The sequence below is a fragment of the Miniopterus natalensis genome, chromosome 10 (assembly GCF_054644295.1).
Source record: "Miniopterus natalensis isolate mMinNat1 chromosome 10, mMinNat1.hap1, whole genome shotgun sequence".
Classification (NCBI taxonomy): Eukaryota; Metazoa; Chordata; class Mammalia; order Chiroptera; family Miniopteridae; genus Miniopterus; species Miniopterus natalensis.
In genome coordinates, this window is record NC_142090.1 from 59,548,260 (window position 1) to 59,568,720 (window position 20,461).

The following is a 20,461-nucleotide window of genomic DNA, read 5'->3' on the forward strand; positions in this document are numbered from 1 at the left end:
GGCTTTCCTTTCACCATCTCCATACATTTCACATTACTTTGAAGCATATCCAACATCTGTATTTCCTTTCAATTGGAAGAAAGATCCAGAAGCTTGATCAGATTCAGGTTCATTTATTTGGCAAGACTACGTCATAGGTGATGTGAGCACTCCTATAGTCCCAAAATGTCTGTCTCTCTCTCTACAATGTTAATATTGATCAGTATTTAGGAAAGTCTGGTTCATCTGGTATAAAGTTGTTTATCAGCTTTTTATCACTTTTGGCAACCATTGGTGATTGTCCATGTCCATAATTTTAGAGGAAAATTGCATTTTGATTACCTCTCCCTGGTTGTGCTTTTTCAACGCATAGGTTGCCAGTATGTTAGGATCCCCTAGATGGGGGACAAATTAGTCTTTTTTTCACAAGAGTCCTTTTTATTCATTAGCTTTGGAGTCCAAGTGTATTTTTTTGTTTGTTTGTGTAAACGTCTTTAAGCTCACTTTTTTCCCCCTGCTTTTGCTCAGCTGCCTCCTACTGCATGAAAAGGCAGTCTAATTCTCCAGCCTACTTTGGTAAGATCTGCTGACTTCTTTGGGCATGGCCTTCAAGGAATTGGTTGCTCCTGTGCTTTGAAAGATCCTTGAGTGCTGGTGTGCTCGGTAAGAATAAATGTTGCTCCTCATCTTGAGAGGATTTCACTTCTTTTATGAAATGGTTTCCCAACATTGTAATGCCTTAGAATCATAATTCTTTTTTCCTATTCTGAAAATTGTTTACAATTGAGAGGAAATGAGACACCCTTCCTCAATCCATGGCTTGGTTGGGTAACTGGGGGAAGTGGTGGGGCTCTGTGAGGCTGACTTATTATATTCACCTCTCCTAATTCCATCCCTGGCTCCTTCTTATCTTGTCCTTCATGGTGTTATCCAAACCAAGGAAGATATTTGATACTGTCCACATTTCTCACTTTTTTCTTTTTCACCACAGTCTGTGTAGGACTCATAACATACTTAAGAGGAATTTAAAGTCTTGGTTTCTAAAAAAAAAAAAAAAAAGGTGGTACTGAGACCACATTCCTGGAGGGAGAAGATCAGGCTCTTAAATAATCTCAATGTCATAAGCAAGTGGGCCTCCAATGGAAAATCCCAGGTAAAAAGACACTTTTTCTATGCTTCTACCACTTCTTAGTTCACCCCAGAAAGTAGGTGTGATGGGTATTGTGATTTTTTCATTGGTTCCATATTCTATGCATAAACAATTATTTTCAGCTCGCCCCTTTAAACGAAGCAGAAGTTCTTGGACTTTTTGCTCCTTCCATACCTCCCCACTCTGCCAGAAGTTAGTATCAGGCGTCTTTCCACAGCATTCATCAATTTTCCCTTTGTGGACAAGTCTGTTCATATTCTTACCTTTCCCAAGAAAGAAATATGCAATTGGTTGCTTCGTACGATACATATGTTTATATTGTCCCCTGAAAGAATTTTGCAGTGACCGAGCATACTTTTCCATTTGTTTAGAATCTTGATCTAGATTTTGGTTTTCTGGCCAGAATAAGAGGGAAGCTAAGAAATAAGGTTCTGAATATCGATAATTCAGTCCTATTTGTTGTAAGAGTTCTCGAAGCTGATCTTTCAGTGTTTTAGTTGGCTTCACAATTTTGGAAGTAGGTTTAATACAGTAGAGAATGATATTGGCCAAGATGAAATTTTGTTTTTCCTTTGGCTGGATTCTGACACTGGATTGTTCAAAGAGAAAAGTGTATTTTTTCACTATGTCTTCCATGGTGTTAATAGCATCTCCTTGACTTTTGATAAGGTATTCCAAGAGCCCAGAAAACTTGTCTGCTTTGAAAACTTCCAGGCTTCTCCGACACAGCTCTGCTTGAAGTGGAATACTAAGCTTTGATGTGAGATCTCTGTTTTGTAATTCCTCTAAGGGACCAAATATATCTGCATACTTCTTAAAACATCCAGCCACCTTTCCCCAAGTTTTGGACTGTTCATATTGCTTAACGTTGTTCCTGGGTTTTAGAAGGACAAAATAATCGTCAAAAAAATCAAAGCACTTTTTCAAAGAATACCGTAAATTAGTTAGGTAGGGAATAAAGTTCTTGAGGACTAATTTAAATTCATTGTTTGGATCTCCAGGAATATCACTAACTCCTGATATAAAATTGATCATGTCTCTTTTAGATAGTTTATTTTTATTGTCAAAAAAAGGAATGAGCTGGAGAATCTGGATTGCATAGAGCCCGACTTCTATCTCCCCATGATAACCAGCAATGTTGTAAGTATCATATCGCCTCTTTGACTTCTGATAAAACCTTTCTGCTGCCTCACTCTCTCTGTCTTCGCTTTGCTGCTGAGATTCCTTGAACGCGTTCGAGGCGTGTACCACCAAATCCAAAAGTTCGTTTAGATCAGCAACGGAAACGTTCCTTTTTCTTTCATTATTCTCTAGCCACCATCTTACTTTACTTTTGTAGACTTGACCCAGCGTATCTGAGACATAAGAATTGCTAGGTTCTATCTTTTTTGCTTCATTTGCCCAATGAAGGGCACTGGTAAAGTTCCTCTCTTTAATGTAGAAATGTCTTGCCAAGGCTTGGCAAATGAATGCGTTTGGGTGGAACCGATGAATACCTTCCAGCAATACTTTTTCGACTGCTGTGTTCCCTTCGTCTTTATGTAACGCTTCAATGAATGGGGAGAACCAAGTTCCCATTTCACCTTCATGCTCATTGCGCTGTCTCGTGAGCAGCAGTGTTTGCATATCTCGGAAAAATTTGCTTCTTCCCATATCAGTATCGTAGAGCGCATTTTCTGTTAGCATATCCAGCATAATTTGACTTTTATCCAAATCATAGCTTATCTTCAGTTCTTCCAGGGAGCGAATGGCAATCAAAGGATGAATGATGCGCAGCCCACAGTATTTTTTACATTCCACCACCTCTGTTTTTATCAGAATCGTAGAGTAGGTGCCCATCTTGTCTTCAAGTTTTTCTGTTCCCCAGTAAGCCTTTTTGTGTGTAATCCCTAAAAACTTTTCACACTGTGAAAGTGAAATGGTGGTATCAGGCACATATGAATTAAGAAGAGCCAGGAAAGAAAAGAGCTCTGCTTCCTTGGTGGACATATTTTGTCCTTTCAGGATATTCCTGACCACATTTTCTATGTACTTCTTATCAAAATTGGTTTTCATGATCATGAAGGAGTAAAAATCTTTAAAGTTTTTATGTTGCTCTTCAATTTCTTTCAGTTTAAGCTCAAACGCTCTCTGCTCTTTGGAAGACAGTTGTTGTATTAAGGCGATATTGTCTGACACCTTTGGACATTTTTCAGGGTTCTGCGATCTTACACAATTTAGGATTATCACTAGAGGTTTCTCATACCGAATGCACTTATTAACTATGGCTGCTTGAATGGAGGCCTGCAGAAGATAGATGTCCCCTTGCTCCTCAAAATCATCAACAAGAAGCAGCACAGGTAAGTACTCCTGATGGCTTGCTGTCCCATAGGTGATTAAATTAGTCACTTGTTTTCCAATTTCAGAAAAATCCGCTGTCTTGTTCTTCAGCACAGCACACCTGAATTTCTTCCTTAGTTCCCAGAGAATATGCATTGCCAAGGTAGTCCCACCACAGCCTGGATGATGATACAGATGAATAATTTTGACAGATATTGACTTTGAAGAATCTACACACTTGTGTATCTTTTCTTCAAGTTTTTCATACTTATCCCTTTTGACAAAAGGCGAAGAATAGTTTTCAGAAGAAAAGTAGAAGTTCCACCAGGATACTTTACCACCTCGATAGAAGTCTTCCTCTTTTGAAGCTTTGAATTCATGAAATTTGCTTTTATCATTTTCTAAGAGTGTACCTTCGCATTCATTTTCACAGAGAATTTCCAGAGCGGTCATGATATCTTCATCTTTTTTCAGAAGGACAGTAGATGAACCAATAGATGGCAAAAATCTCTTTGAAGATTTAGTCACAGATTTTAGTTTAAGAATAGTACCATTTATCTCTTCAAGGCTTAAAGAGGAAATACATTGGCTTGATAATTCATCTTGTTGTTTTGTTAATCTTGCTTCAAGTAGATCTTTCCACCTCTGACATATGTGTGGTTGTACACAAATACACAATATATTTTCCATTCCTTTCAGATCTTGATAGAAAGCACAGAAGGTCTCAATGAGGGGGTCTCTTGGGTCATCCACGGAGGAGAGTAACAGAAATACCACCAAAAACTTCCCTCTTGGCATGATGTCTTCATGTGTAAGAAATGATATCAGTTTCCTGACTTCAGATGCTTTTTCTCTTTGCCAGGAACTTGGATCTAAGGGTTCATATTTTTCACTGTCAAGGTCTAATCTGCCATTGCAGAAAATCCAGCTGGGTTGTACATAAAGATTCAGACTAGAAATCTTCTCATTTGTTGTGGTTTTCCCCTCTATGTACAGACTTGGCAGGTGTAGGTTTACTACTCGGCTTTCTTTGTAAGCACTGACTATCCCCTTGCTCACAGATTCAGGATCAAACTCCAACACAGCAAACCATTTTATCTCCTTTATGAAATCTAAGTGTTTTATTTGATTAGGATGGCATTTATTTGTTACAAGAATGTACCAGTCATAGTATGAATTATCTAACAAATCTTGATTTCCTGTTAACAATTCAATAAGCTTTGGCCCCTCACTGTTCTTTTCATTTGTTTTTACTCTGCATTTTTCTTCTGCTTCTTTTCTACGCCCTGCCAGTGCTTCTAAATCTAATTTAAATATTTTGAAATCTGCATTATTTTTCATGATGTCTTTAGAGCTGGCCCCATCTCGCACAAACACCGAGAATTTTTCTCTCTGTTCCCATATTTTGTTGTTGCAATTTTGCATTTTAATCTGGAAATAATCATGTCCACATTCAGAGTATTGCGGAATGACATCCACTTCAATAACAAATCTGTCAGATGGCACACTGTTTGGCAGTAAAACTTCTACAAATCTTGGCTCTCGAATGCACTTCTTTGCTTTTTGGACCTGATGGTCTTCAAAATACTGGTGGATCATCAGATTGAAGTGGTTGATGAGGGCTTCCTTGGTGACAGTGGTGAGGCTCACTCCAACAATTTTTCCATGGGGTTTGTCTATGACTCCAAAATGAATGGTGCCATTGGTCCGTGAATTCATACAAGCTGATGCGAATTTGAAGACTTCATTGCTAAATTTCATTTTAGCATCCAATTCTGTGCCTTTATTTGTATTCGTGAAGTCTTTGAATTCATGTATTGGATCAATGAGATTGAGTGGCCCTGTTTCAGGCTGTAGACAAAAGTTCATTTTGTAGCGATATGGGTCACTGAATTCATCAAAAGGGTATGCCGCACATGTCAGTTCTACGGATGGCTGCTTTCCCTTTGTGTTATCTATTTCCCTTTCCATGAGCTCATTTTCTAGTGACTTAGAAACTTGAGTAACTGTGCTCATCGTAGAGGCATTAGCCACATCTGATTTCTCTTTCTCTTTTTGTTTAGAAGTTTCTTCATTTTCCCCTTGCATCAGAGTTTGTGTTTTAGGAACATTTTTACTGCCTTTTTTCTTCTGACATGTTTTATGAGGATCTTCAGAGGGTGCTTTCTGCAATTCTTTAAATAAATGTTCTATTTGGATAGCTGGTCCATGTGTTATGCCCATATCAATGAGGTGATGTTTTGTTAACCACTTCAGGACGGCTCCATTCACATCTTGTGCAGTCAAGATTTGCCTGTGTTTTTGGTCAATTTTATGACTTTCTAACCACCGACTGACATCCTCTTTTGTCCAGTCATCTGTATTTTCTGGCAGGTTTAGTTGTGCTGCCATTCTGAGATCTGTATATAGAAAAAGAAAAATAATTTAGTATGCTTATAAGTAAATTTTTAAATAATCAACTAATTTTCAATAGGTAATATGTATGTCTTATGCAGTTTTAAAAGTTCAAAACAATATGCATGTTATCTAGTTTTCTTCCTGAGAGGAAATTATTATTACCATTTTCTTCTGTATCCTACCACAAAAATGCTCTCAAATACAAGCACCTCCCCCCCCCCCCCCACGAATGATAGCATAGTATACACAATTCTTGTTACTTTGCTTTACTCACTAACTGTATCTTGGGGACACTTCCAGTCAGTATATATAGAGAAGTTTCATCCTTATTAATGTTTGTTTGCTATACTGCGTATTAGCTGTATTATTTTAAAATACTCAGTTCTGCTATAGAAAATAAGAGAAACAAAGGAGGCTACGTGAAATTAAATAGAGAAGTAAGTAGTTGTGAAACGTTATGATGGGTGTAGATAAAGTATATTGAGCATATGAGTGTTAAACATAGGGAGGAACAGAAGGGCCAAATAGATATTAAGCATTAGTAAGACACAATTGAAGCACTTGATATTGTTGAGGTCTTAAATGGGTCTTAACTGGGTGACACCCACTTTATCTTTTGGGTCTTCTACTTGAGAAACATAAATAAAATTCAGAGTAGATTATCAGGCAAATTGATGAGCTATAGTTGTGGTCAGGCATCCATGTCCCTCTGCATCTCTCTGGTTAGAGCAAGTGCATGTCATTGGCCCAGTGTATCTTCTATATGTTGATCCCTTTGGACAGACCTCAACTTTGGTTAGCAAAATTACATAATCAGTGGAGAATGTTGATACAGTACAGAGGGAAAGAGGATATATGATTTTGCATAACTCAGGTAGTAAGATCCTTCTACCCCTCTTGTATCTTATCCAAAGTGAGTTGCCCATATCTTCTCCCTGCTTTTTGTTGTGTATTTAAGTTGATTTAATAAGGCATGTGCCTTAAGCATCTTTATTTGGTGTGTGAGCCATTCTATTCCATGACTTCTGGGATAGCTTGCTGGGTAGTGAACTTAGAGGCTACTATTATATTAATTTTCACTAATAATTGATAATAGTGGATTCCTGGGCAGTAACAAATGGCATTAATATTGGTCTGCAAATTGGCAGACTAGTATCTGGAAAATTCATGGCAATATAGGTTACAGAAATATAGCAATGGTTAGAAAAAACAAAATACAAATAATAATAGCTTTATGTACAATCCAATAATGGCTCCAAAATGTGAGCCATTTCAGTGAATCCATCATGGGAGAAATCAAATTAACAGAGCAGATAAACTTGGGAAATTATGGCAAGTAGGTTATATAGGCCCACTTCTATGAAATAATACACAGGAATATTGCCTCCCAGTGGTAGATATAAATTCAAGATTAGGATTTATCTTTCCTTTCAGAATAAAGATGCCAGAGCACTGGTCCAGGATTAAAGCTGTTATTTTTCATTAGTAATTCCTGCATAAAAAGTGAGTAAAAAACATATCTTATGCCATGGCCAATGTGGCTCAGTTGGTTGATGGTCATCCTGTGCACTGAAAGGTTCCCATTTCGATTCTGGGTCAGGGCACATGCCCAGGTTGTAGGTTTGGTCCCTGGTCAGGGTGTAGCAGGAGGCAACCAATTGATGTTTCTCTTTCACATCAATGTTTCTCTCTCTAAAAAATTAATACAAATAAAAAAACCACGTATCTCACAGCTACAGTAATACAAAATAGTAAAAATATGCAAAATTGATAGAAATTTTACTCCCTTACAACATTATGATAATGAGAAGCCTAGAAGATTTAATGCCTTATTTAAAAAGTGAATTAGATGAAGTTTCCTCCAGCAATTTAGCCTATAGAGATTAAGAAGTTCAAATTTTAAATGATCTGAGAAAAGAAATAAGGGTGAAGGGGGAAAACTTCTTTAGGTGTACTAATCTTCAAAGTAAGCCCCTTTTGTAGGACTACACCAAACTTAAGACTGTACATCAAAGGACACAATTAACAGAATGAAAAGACAAGCTATGGAATGGGAGAAAATACTTGCAAATCATGTAACTGATATGATAATATCCAGAATATAGTAAAAACTCCTGCACCTCAACTACAGCAACAAAATAACCCACTTAAAAAATGAACAGTGGACTTGCACATGAAAAGATGCTCAACATCACTAATCACTAGAAAAAAGCAAACCAAAACCACAATGATATAGCATTTCACAACCATTATGATGACTGCTAAAAAAAAACCACACCCCTGAAAATAATAAGTATTGGTGGGCATGTGGAGAAATTGGAAGGCATTCCTGTGTATTGTTGGTGGGAATGTAAAATGGTGCAACCTACATGACCTACCCTAAAAGAATGGTTAAAGCAAGTTCTCTGAACAAAAAGAAATTGATAAAAGAAGGGACCTTGGAACATAAGGGAGGAAAAAAGAGAACATGATAAGAAAAATATTGGTAAATATGATAGAGTTTCTCCTATTTGGCTTTCTAAATTTTTTGATGAAGCACTTTCTGATTTGGTTCCAAATGTATATAGTGGAACTAGTTAAGATAATTATAAGTGGATAGGGTAAGGGGAAAACAGGAACTAAGATTTCTACACATCACTTAAACTAGCAAAATCACACCACTAGATTGTCATAAATTTTACATAAATAATGCAACATCTAGAGCAACCACTAGAAAAAACTTCAAAGTAATACACTCAAAAACTCTGTAGATAAAGGTGGAATTGTAAAAAAGTTTTGAGTGATGCACAGGAAGCCAGAAAAATAAAACAGAGAAATGAAAACCAGAGAACAAACAGAAGCAAAAAAAGGTAGACATAATATTAACATATAAATAACTACATTAAATATAAGTAGCCTAAATACAGAAATTAAAAGACAGAATTGGTATACTGGATTAAAAACATGACCCAAGATATCCTGTCATTAAGACACTTACTTGAAATAAAACAACATAGGTAGGTTGAAAGTAAAAGTATGGGTAAAATATATAACATAAACATTAACTATTAAACACAGAAGTAGCTATATTAGTGCCAGATAAAGTAGATTTTAGAGCAAAGAAAATTACTTCAGACAGAGGAATATTATGTAGTGATAAAAGAGTCAGTCCAACAAGACTCCAGAGTAATCCTAACATGTTTGCACCAAACAAGGAAGTTGCAAAATGTTTGAAGCAAACACTGATAGGACTTTTTCAGTTTTAGGCAAACCCACAGTTATAGTTGCATATATATCAACATCTTCAACGACTGATAGGACAATTAGACAGAATATTAGTGAGAATACAGAAGAATTTAACACCATTGATCAACTGGTTGTTGTTGTTTTTTTAAAAAGTTGTCACCAGAGGATATTTTTTCCATTGCTTTTGAGAATGAAAGGGAGGTAGAGAGAGAGAGAGAAAGAGAAACTTCGTTGTGAGAGAGAGACACAGATCGGTCTCCTCCCACAGGACCCTGGTGGGGATGGAGCCTGCAGCGGGGATGAAGCCTGCAACCAAGTTATGTGCCCTTGGCTGGAATCGAACCTGGGACACTTTAGTCCACAGGCTGACACTCTAACCACTGAGCAAAACCAACTAGGGTGACCAACAGGTTTTAAATCACACACACTCCATCCAACAACAGCAGAATATCAATCTTTTTAAGTATCCAAGACAGACCATATCCTAAATGATAAAACAAAGTTCAACAAATTTAAAACAATTCAAATCCTACAGAAATATGTTTACCAACTACAATGGAATCTTATAAAAAATTTGTAATAGAAAGATAAGAAGAAAATTACTAAATACCAAAGCCACACATTCCTAAATAATTCATAGGCCAAAGAAAAGTCTCAAGAAAAGTAAAAGAAATACATTGCAATGAATGGAAATGAATATACAACATATCAAAATTTGGAGGACATAGTTAAAGCAGTGTTAAAAGAAGACATATCAATAAATGCATATATTGGAAAGAAGAAAAGTCTCAAAACAATAATTTAAGCTTTTAACCCAGAAACCTAGACAACTTTGGAAAAGAAGAGCAAAGTAAAACACAAGCAAGCAGAAGAAAGGAAATAATAAAGAACAGAAATAAATTAAATTGAAAACAAATTTAATGGAGAAAGTCAATGATGCAAAGATCTGCTTACTTGAAAAGATCATAAAATCTACAAACCTCTAGCAAGGCTGAAGAAGAATAAAAAAGAGAAGACACATTTACAGTATCAGACATGAAACAGTGGATATAATTCTAAACCTTTTAGACATCAAAAAGAAATTAAGAGTCCTATGAACAACTTCACACACATAAATTTGACAACTCAAATGAAATGGACCAATTCCTCCAAAAACACAAATTTCTACAACTCTGTATGAAATAGTCCCAGAACTTCGAAGAAAACTGGATTTTTAAATATGATTTTATTGATTTTTAGAGAGAGAGGAAAGAAGAGGGAGAGAGGGAGAAACATCAATTGGCTGCCTCCTGCACGCTTCCCGCTGGGGATCAAACCAGTAACCCAATCATGTGCACTGACCAGGAATCCAAACAGCGACCTTCTGGTGCACAAGATGATGCTCAACCAACTGAGCCACACTGTCCAGGGAAGAAAACTGGATTTTTTAACTTAAAAAATCTCCCCTCAAATCTCCCGGCCCAGACAGATTCACTGGAGAATACTACCAAGCATTTAAAGAATTAACACTGATTCTATACAGTCTCTTCCAAAAAAAACAGTAAAAGAGGGAATACTCACCAATTCATTTTATGAAGTTAGTATTACCCTCATAGAGAAACCCTGGCAGACCTAACCTTCAGGTGGGCTCCCATGGACCCCGCTTCTGCCCCACCTCAGGTCCAGGCCAGCTCCTATAGACCCAGGCTCTCTATTTGCCCCAGTGCTGGGCTGGGCCCCATGGTCCCAGACTCCAGATTAGCTCCTGGGACTGAAGCTCCCAGGCTGCCCCAGCCTCCAGGCTGGCTTTTATAGACCTAGGCACATGTCCTAGCCCAGGAACAGACTGGATAATAATAATAATGATAACAATAATAATAATATAAATAACAAGTGTTGGTGAAGATATGGAGAAAAAGGAACACTTGCACACTGTTGGTGGGAACGTAAATTGGTACAGCTATTACCAATTTGGAGTATGGAGATTCTTCCCAAAATTAAAAATAGAATTATTATAGATGATTCAGCTATTTCACTTCTGGGTTTATATCAGAAGGAAATGAAATCAGTATCTGAAAGAAATAATCTGCACTCACATTTATTGTAGCATTTCCACAATAGCCAAGATCTGGAAACAACCTAAATGCCCATCGAAAGATGAATAGATAAAGAAGACGTGGTGCATATACACAATGGAATATTATTCAGCCACGAGAAAGAAGGAAGTCCTGAGATTAGTGACAACATGGATGAAACTTGAGGATATTATGCTAAATGAAATAAGTCAGAAAGAGAAACACAGTTACTGTATCATCTTATTTATATGTGAAATCCAAAAAAAAAAAGTATAGAGCAAGGCATACCAGGGGCTGGAGGGGGAAAAGGTGGGCAGATGTAGGTAAAACTAACAAATTTGCAGTTATGTAGGATGAATGTCTAGAGATCTTAATGTACAAGCATGATGACTATACTTAATAGTACTGTTTTGAACACTGGAAATATGCTAAGAGAGTAGATTTCTGGTGCACTCATCACAAAAATAAATGGCAACTGTGTGAGATGATATGTCAACTAGCCTGACCATAGAAGTCATTTTACTATACATACGTATGTCAAATCATTATGTTTTATATCTTAAACATATACAATTTTTATTTTAAAATGCCGCATTAAAAAACTTGTAAGATAAAGTTTCAACAGTATTTGGAGAGGATATTTATAGACTAAATGCTTTTATAAAACTAGAAGAATTATTGAAAAGTATAAGCTAAATGTCAACTTAATAAGTTCAAAGAAGAAAAACAGAATAAAGCAGAAGTAAGTAGAAGGAAGGACAAATAAAGATAAGAGCAGAAATCTTTAACATGGAAAACAAAGTTATAAGAGAATCAAAGAATTCCAAAATTTGTTCATGATAAAGAGTAATAAATTTACACACCTGTGGAGTGACCAAGAAATAAAAAAGATGGCACAAATAATATCAGATGCTGTAAATTTGAAGACTGAAGTGAACTGAACAAATTCCTTGAAAAATGTACTTACCAAAACTAACTCAAGAAGAAATGGAAAGAGTCCCACTTCCCAGTGTGATGTTGTAGTTTCCAGCAGGCCACCAACACTTCTACTATAACAACTAGTAAAAAAATCAGATAAATTACAAAACATATTTTTGAAGTTATCACAGAGTTATAGATGGACTTGATGACAAAGACTGGTTGAATTAAGATTCCAGAGAGGGAAGATCCCTTCCTAGGTAAACTTTGGGGCATTTGCTAATTCTGGGCAGGGGTTGGGGACTAGTCTTGTCTTGCTGGGAAACCAATAGGGCTTTTCATAGTCGCATGGGTGGATGTGATGAATTGGAATCTAAAAGTACTCCAGAATCTTTAACTATCATGGAAATGCAAAGTAAGGGATCTTCCCTCTTTGGAATCTTAATTCAACCAGTCTTTGTCATCTGATTTTGTTCAGTTCACTTCAGTCTTCAAATTTACAGTGAGATAATATGACATACCTAGCAGAATGGCTAAAAATAAAGTCTGACAATACCAAATGGTGGTGAGGTAGAGTCAATGGAACACTCGTACATTGCTGGTGGAAATATAAACTGTTTTAGCCACTTTGGGAAACTATTTGGCAATTTTAATAAGTGTGCCAGTAACAAGAGAAACATAATGTAGGATTCCATTTATATGAAGCACAATAACAGGCAAATTAATCTATTGTAGAATTCAGTGGTTACCTTTTGGCAGGGCAATATTTTCTGGGAAGTGGCACAAAAAACATTTTGTGAAAATGAATAAAAGAAACCTCATTCAACATGGATCTGGGAAGCCATGAAGGGAGAGCTCTGTCTTTCCTTGCTTGTCTCAGGAATTGCAACTGCCTTTCACTTGCTGCCAATAAGAACCACAACCTTGTACACATCTCCCCCCACCCCCTGCCCATGTGCTCCTGTTAAAACAACCCTTCCCAGTATCCTCCAATACCCCTCTCCCAAACTGACCTCCCTTTTGTTTTTTGTACTTGCCTATGATCTGCCATAGTTTGCATGTTCCTAATTGCAATTCCTCTGCTATTCCCAAATCAACTCATTTGCTGCTCGATAACTTCTGTTGTTTAATTTTTAAGATTGATAATTTTATATCTTGATCTAGTTAGTGGTTACACCGATGAATACATAAAAATTTCATAGAGCTGTACCTTAAGATTTCTTCATTTCACATAAATTATACTTCATGTAAAAAGCCAATGACATCTCCAAAATGCATGGTAAAATAAACATGAATAAGATAAAAGAGGTACATGATCTCATATACAGAATCTAAGGAACAGAATAAATTGACTAACAAGATAGGACCACAGACATGGAAGCATGAAACAGACTGTCAGATCTCAGAGGGAAAGTAGGAAGGAGGGCGGGAAGAGATTAACCAAAGAATTTATAAGCATATATGCATAGTCCATGGACACAGACAATAGACAGGTGAAGGCCTGGGGGTGGGGTGGGGATGGAGGAGAGCAAAAGGGTTTGGGAAATGGGGGACATCTGTAATACTCTCAACAATAAGTTATTTTAAAAAGGTAGTTGCATAGAAAAAGTAATGGTATGTTACCAATCAAGGATAGTGATTAATTCAATTATGGCACCTGAGGTCCAAATGTTACACTAGAGATTTATTTTGCAGCCTCAACCACGGGATCAGCTTTTAGTTTTACATGATACTGTTGATTCATACTGGTTTTATAGTCGTCTAAAACCCAATCCCACTGTCATGTAGGAACTCTGCTATGTGAGTCATTTTCGTGTGCCCATCTGCTAAGTCTCATCTACTCCACCCTATAAAATACAGCTGACGTCTGTCGCACCCACACTATTGTAATGCCGAAGGCAGGGGGCGCCCCGATCATTCTGTTGCCAGCTGTGTTCAGGCTCCTGAATCCTCCCCCCTGTAGTTCTCATGCCCCATCTCCTGCTCCACCCTATCAGTATGCTTCTCCGGGGGCGTTTCCCTGGCTTCCAGGAACAGTTTTATAAATTCAGCCCTTGTCTCCTAAGTGATACCTCAACAATCAGATTATGAGACTGAGTGTTGATTTAGATGGATTATTTGATTCACGTATGAGCTGCGTACCATATACATGTGAAAACATAAAGCCAAGGTGAACGGGGAGCTGGGCCTGGATGTTTGGTCGGGAATGTGAACAAATGAAAAAGGAATAGCTTTTGACTATTTTCTCTACCGGATTATGGACCTTTTCTATTTTTTTTAAATTAAATTTATTAGGATGACATTGGTTAATAACATCATATAAGTTTCAAGTGTACAATTCTGTGATACATCATGTGTATATTGCATGGTGTGCTCACCACCCGAAGTCTAGTCTCCTTTCGTCATCCTGTATTTGACCCCCTTTCCCCTCTCTACCCTCCCCCAGCCCCGTTCCCCTCTGGTAACCACCAGACTGTTGTCTGTGTCTACGATCTTTAAGTCATGATTGAACAGCTTGCACTTTCACACTGCTTCCCCTGAAGCCTTCATCAGAGTCTTGATAGCTGTGCCTTTCGATAACTTACTTTTAAAAAGTTGTTGCGGATGCCACTCGGGGAGGATATAAACTACAGCAGTGATTTTCAACCAGTGTGCCAAAAGAATTTTTAAAACATGCAATAATGACTTTTTAGTCAGGGGCACTGACCTCTTTTCTCTTAGATTATCAAATTTAAAAAAATGACAACAGCCAACACAACAGTAGCTGTCTGGTGTGAACAAGTCAAAACTACACCTATGCTTTTTTCGTGTGCCGCAGAACTTTAGTAAGTAGTTCATGAGATGAAAAAGGTTGAAAATTGCTGCACCAGAGGAATTAGGGCTAACTTCTACGTTTTCCACATTCACACTACTGTTCAGAGGTACTTCACATATTAGTGATTCCTTTATACCCTCCCTTGTTCCAAATCGGCTTTTAGATAATTCAGAAAGTTATGCAGGATCACATATATGAGAAAACCCTTGGGTAAAGAAATCAGGGAGAAGGCTAATTGGGGAAGACAGAAGGCAGGAAAAAAAATGGAGTAAAGTTAGTGTCTAAAATAACTTTTCAGTTCTATATACTTTACTAGAAGTGGCCTGAAGTTTTGGTTCTGAGCTTCTCTCAGCAACCAGGATGAAAAAGGAAACAGTTTGTTACAAGATAGAACCCACATACATGTATTAACTGTAGGGTTAACTGCAGGGTTTGTCAGCTTTTCTAAAGAGAGTTGAATATCAGGCCTTTAGTTGGAAATGTAATCCTTCACCCCTTTGTCCCCTACTTTGGAGGAAATCAGACATAAAAACCTAGGATATTTAACAGGAACATATAGCTGCCATAAGTTCAAGGACTTCTCTTAGCAAGTTGTCTCTCTCTCATTGTCTCTCTGTCTCTGGTCTGTCTCTCTATATCATCTGACACTAAATATCTAAGAATTGGTGGTGAGGGAGTTTCATTTTCCGGCCGCTGCCTACTTCTTAGAATAGATGTGGAAAATATCTTTGATTAATATAAAGCACATCTTTAAATTTTCATTATATGTTCTTTCTGAAGATGCTAATGCCTTGGAGGACTTCATCAATAAAAGTGCCTTTAGTTTACAATTGCATTTTTTGTGAAATGTTATTACTCATTTTCAACTAATATAAAGCTGACTCCCGTCACAGCAATGAAATCTAGAATGTCTAGGCTTAAATATCATTTTTGGTTTGGGGGTGTATTTCAGTTTTCTACTTGAAAAGTAGATTCCTTCCCATTCAATAAATGCTGCTATAGATAATAATAATATTAATAATAGATATTGTACTTACCCAGATTGCCTTGCAAATTTCTTCTACATAAATGAGAGGAAAACCACGTATTTCAGTGCAGAAGATATCTAATGTCTGTGCTTTCTTCCGCCTCCGATGTCAGAGAAAGACATCCTTCCTTTCAGTTTTCATGAACATTTATATGTCCTCTGCTTCTACCTCAGTCCGGGCTCTAACTGGCTCAGGAACCATAGGGTGTGTCTCAGGAACGGGTGTGTGGAAACTGGCAGGTTGGGGAAGGGCGCCATGGTCTGCTTTTAGTTTCGTTTCCCTGGATCTGAGTTTACAGAAGTGACTTTGCTCTGTAATATGACTTTTTTGTTGTGGTGGTTAGCCGTTAGTCTGCCACCTCCTGGTCTGTTTTGTTAAAATCCCAAGATATCAAATCTGTTCTTTGCTTGAGAGTTTTGGGGACTGCTGAGCGCCCTGTTGTCTTGGCTACAGAAAAACTCTGGGACAGCCTGAATGGATCTTCCGGGAATACCCGTTTTCATTGTTGGGGGACTTGTGGAGCTCTGGGTAGGAAACAGCTTAGGTTGATTTTTCCCCCTGGCCTTCTAGGGTGGGCTAACCATCCTTAAGTTTTCCTAGAGCATAAAGGAATGGCTTCCAGAGACTCTTTTGAGTTCTCTATAAATACTAAAGGCCTCTGAATTATTTCCACAGGGCAGGGGTTAGGGGCCCCCATGGCCACTTTTCAGAGATTTATCTTTTTAAGGTCAGTCTCAGGGCTGGATAGAGAACTGCCTAAGAGCCACACAAATAGTTAACATTAAAAAAATTAATAGCAGGTGCTAACACTTATTGTGTCTGCTCAATTAGCTTTTGGTTTCTACATTCCACTGTTGAATCACACCGGATTTTATACGGGCTTTAAACATTTATTGGGCACTTACTATGTACCATGCACTGTTAACTTACTTCCTCCTTGCAAAAATCCTCTGAGGCAGAAGCTGTTTTTATCTCCATTTTACAGCTGAAGAAACTGAGGCACAGAGATGTTAAATAATGTGACTCACTCTATATATAGTTTAAATATTTATATATCTATATAAACATATATAGATACATATATATGTATACACACATATGTCTATATTTATTTACATGCTATTGGTTCTGTTTCCCTGGAGAACTCTGACTAATACACCCAGGGCACAAGTGGTTTGACAAACCAGAATAACCCACATTCCAATCTAGGCATAAAACATTTCTGTATGGCATGTCCCTCCCCAGTCACTCCTAACATCCTCCAGAGGAAACCATTCTTCTGGCTTTCTCCCCCACCATAGATTTAGTTTTATATGCTCCAGGTTTTCATATACATGGGATCATATAGAATATACTCTTCTGTGACTGGCTTCTTTTATTCAACATAACGTAATTGAGACTGGTCCTAGTGTTGCATGTATCAGTAGTTCTTTTTTATTGTCCAATAGTATTCTGTTTTGTCAATATAACACAATTTATTTATCCAATTTCCTTTAAATAGACATTCGAATAATTTTGGTTTTTGGAAGTCATGAATAAAGCTGCTATGACTATTTTTGTACAAGTCTTTTTGTCGATATGTGTTTTTACTTCTCTTTGGTAAAAACCTTGACATGGAATTGCTGGATCAAATAGATGTGTGTTTAACTTTATAAAAAACTGTCAGGTCCTTGCTAAAATTTGTACCAGAAGCAGTACTCTTTAAGGTATGCTGAATCTCTGTGTCAGGCCACTGTATAAGTCAAAATGAAATAAGGAACTGGTGTCATCTCACCTGCTAGTATAGGAATAAAGAAATAATGATATTCAGCACATCAGTAGCAAGTGTCTGAGGCTGCCAGGCATCACAATTTACCCCACCCCCGAACCTAGAAGTAACTGGTGATTTCCTATCATCAGTACCCATAATACCTGGCCTGTCTCACCATCTTAAGAATGGTCAGATGTGGTACCCATTGGCAAATGTTTATATTTTTACACTATCTGTAATGAGCATCATTTCAGAATTCCCAAGATGCTCCAGCAAAACAAATCTGCTTTATACACATTGAGCGGGCAGTTAGAAACTTAATACAGTTAATTGGAAGAACAAGATAAAGTGACATTATGAGGGTAACATATGGTATTTTACCAGGCAGACTTTGTTCCTTTTCAGACAATTGAGATACCTTTTAAGTAATAGCAGACCACATGGATATTTCCTGTTAACTCTCTAGCTATTACTAATTTTTCTTTCTAGAAGGACCCATATATCATATACCATGCATGACTCACTTTGAATGATATTTTCCATTTTTCTAAGACTGTAAGAACAAGTTGAATCTTCCTGTGGCTATTTATACTCAATACACAGCTTCAGATTTTGTTTTTTTTGTTTTTTGGTTTTTTTAAATATGTCTTTATTGGTTTCAGAGAGAGGAAAGGAGAGGGAGAGAGAGAGACAGAAACATCAATGATGAGAGAGTCATTGATCAGCTGCAGCCCGCAACCCGGGCATGTGCCCTGACTGGAAATCGAACCCTGATCGCCTGGATCCTAGGTCAATGCTTAACTGCTGAGCCACGCCCGGCCGGGCACAGCTTCAGATTTTGAACACATGAGGCTCCTTGAAGAGTTGACTCCCTTCAGGAACTGGCTTGTGCCCTAGGAGCGTGAGATACAACATTGTCAGAGTCTCTATTCTACATAATGTTGACAAAAAGAAAAGATTGGTTAGACTCAGAGGATGTAGGTATGCTTTATTTACCCAAGGATTACTCAGCTTCAAGCAGACCTTTGACCTTTGACTTCTCTTTAAAAATTTCTCCCTTCCTTGTTGCTACATTTCTCTTAGTTAAGAGTCTATTTGGTAACTTTAAGTACTATTCACATGATTATAAATCCCACATTGGATGTGTATTTCATATCATTGGTATTTCCAAACTAATATACCAGTTATCCCTTCAGGGAAATACTGAGCTTAATGTACATTTAATTTTCTGTAATCTAGTCTCTTTGTTTATCTAGTCATATGTTTTGATGAAATGTTTAAAGCATTGTTAATATGGGAAAATAGAATGATTGCTCTCCAAGGGATTTGGTGATGTGATGGGTCTGTATTTATCCACCCCTGACGAGATATTATAAGGTGGCTTCATAGTGGTCAGTAGAAGTCAACCATGTTTAAAATATTCTTCCTCTTAAATCACTCATGCATATTTGATTCTCAGGAATAATATTTTCTCTCTCAAATAAGAATGAAAAAAATAAACATTTCAAATTGTTTGAAGAAACATCCAGGGTGTAATTTTTTTTTTCCAGTTTTTACTTAATTCGGGCATGAGTATGAACTAAAAAACTATGAGTATGTTTTGTTTCATTTTGTTTTCATCTAACTGTTTTGTTCCCTGTTACCAATGTGATAATTAATTTTTTAACTATTGAAGAAATATTGTTTTTGTTTAAACTCATAAAAATTGATGTAATACAACATACCTACATATGAGGATGAGTGTTGGAAAAGGGATAAACAATATAACGTGAGAAAACTAAGGTTGTGTGGTTAGGGGAAGGGGCTTGAATTAGAGTATCAGTAAGTAAGTTCCTTTAACCAAAGACTGAATTGGAGCTACACTGATAGCTAGTGTTTAAATTCAAGAAGGCCTAAGCAAAGCTGGTAAAATACACCCTTCTTAGATCAATAAAACAATATTTACTTAGTACTTTATAAAAGTAAATAGCCTTAGTTACTGGATAAACAAAATGTGGTCTATCGGTACATGAAATTTTATTTGACAATTAAAAAGAATCACGTATTCATACATGATACTATATGGGTGGACCTTGAAAACATTATACAAAGTGAAAAAAGCCATTCACAAAGATTACATATTGTATGACTCCATTATATAAATGCCCAGAATAGGCAGAGTGTTCTAAAATTGGTTGTGCTGATGGTGCTGATGATATACTAACAAACATTGAATTGTATACTTTTTTTTTTTTTAATATATCTACATTGATTTCAGAGAGAGGAAGGGAGAGGGAGAGAGAAAGAAACATCAATGATGAGAGGGTCGTCATTGATCGGCTTCCTCCTGATTGCCCCCGACTGGGGATCGAGCTGGCAACCCGGGCATGTGCCCTGATCAGGAATCGAACCGTGATCTCCTGGATCCTAGGTCAAAGCTCAACCACTGAGCCACACCTGGCTGGGAGAATTGTATACTTTAAATGGGAGAACTTTATGGTATTTGAGTTATCTCAAGAAAGATGTTTACATTGCCTCCTAGTAAGAGCCTGCTAAGTGGCAGACATGTAACTTATGATATCTAGTTTAATCCTCATCAGATGCCTGCAAACTAAGTCTATTTTCCTCATCTTACAAATGAGAAAACCAGGGTTCTAATTTACCTGTGTATACTAACTCAATGAAGGACTGTCACAGTTAGGCTTGCATTGTAAGCCTGTTTATTTTCTAAGTATGAACTTTTCCCACTGGCTGTCTTGATTCAACCTGTTTCCAAATAAGACCTCCTTGGGTAACCATTTGTTGTGCTGTTATCAGTTGTGAGTTAATTTACCTGTGTGGATAGAG

At 37.3% G+C, this 20,461-nt stretch overlaps 1 protein-coding gene across 2 annotated transcripts; it reads right to left on the reverse strand.

The window, feature by feature from the left end:
* Nucleotides 1-879: 879 nt before the first annotated feature.
* On the reverse strand, nt 880-16,121 carry SAMD9 (sterile alpha motif domain containing 9). 2 transcript variants are annotated; one of them, XM_016218785.2, is made up of 3 exons: nt 15,895-16,121; nt 12,092-12,182; nt 880-5,847 (listed from the first exon to the last, which is right to left on the reverse strand). In XM_016218785.2, exon 3 carries the CDS (start codon nt 5,837-5,839, stop codon nt 1,082-1,084), a length of 4,758 nt encoding a protein of 1,585 aa, XP_016074271.2. In that variant the 5' UTR covers nt 5,840-5,847; nt 12,092-12,182; nt 15,895-16,121; the 3' UTR covers nt 880-1,081. The 2 variants fall into 2 exon arrangements, with proteins under 2 accessions (XP_016074271.2, XP_016074272.2); XM_016218786.2 differs by lacking the exon at nt 12,092-12,182.
* Between the last annotated feature and the right edge of the window lie 4,340 nt (nt 16,122-20,461).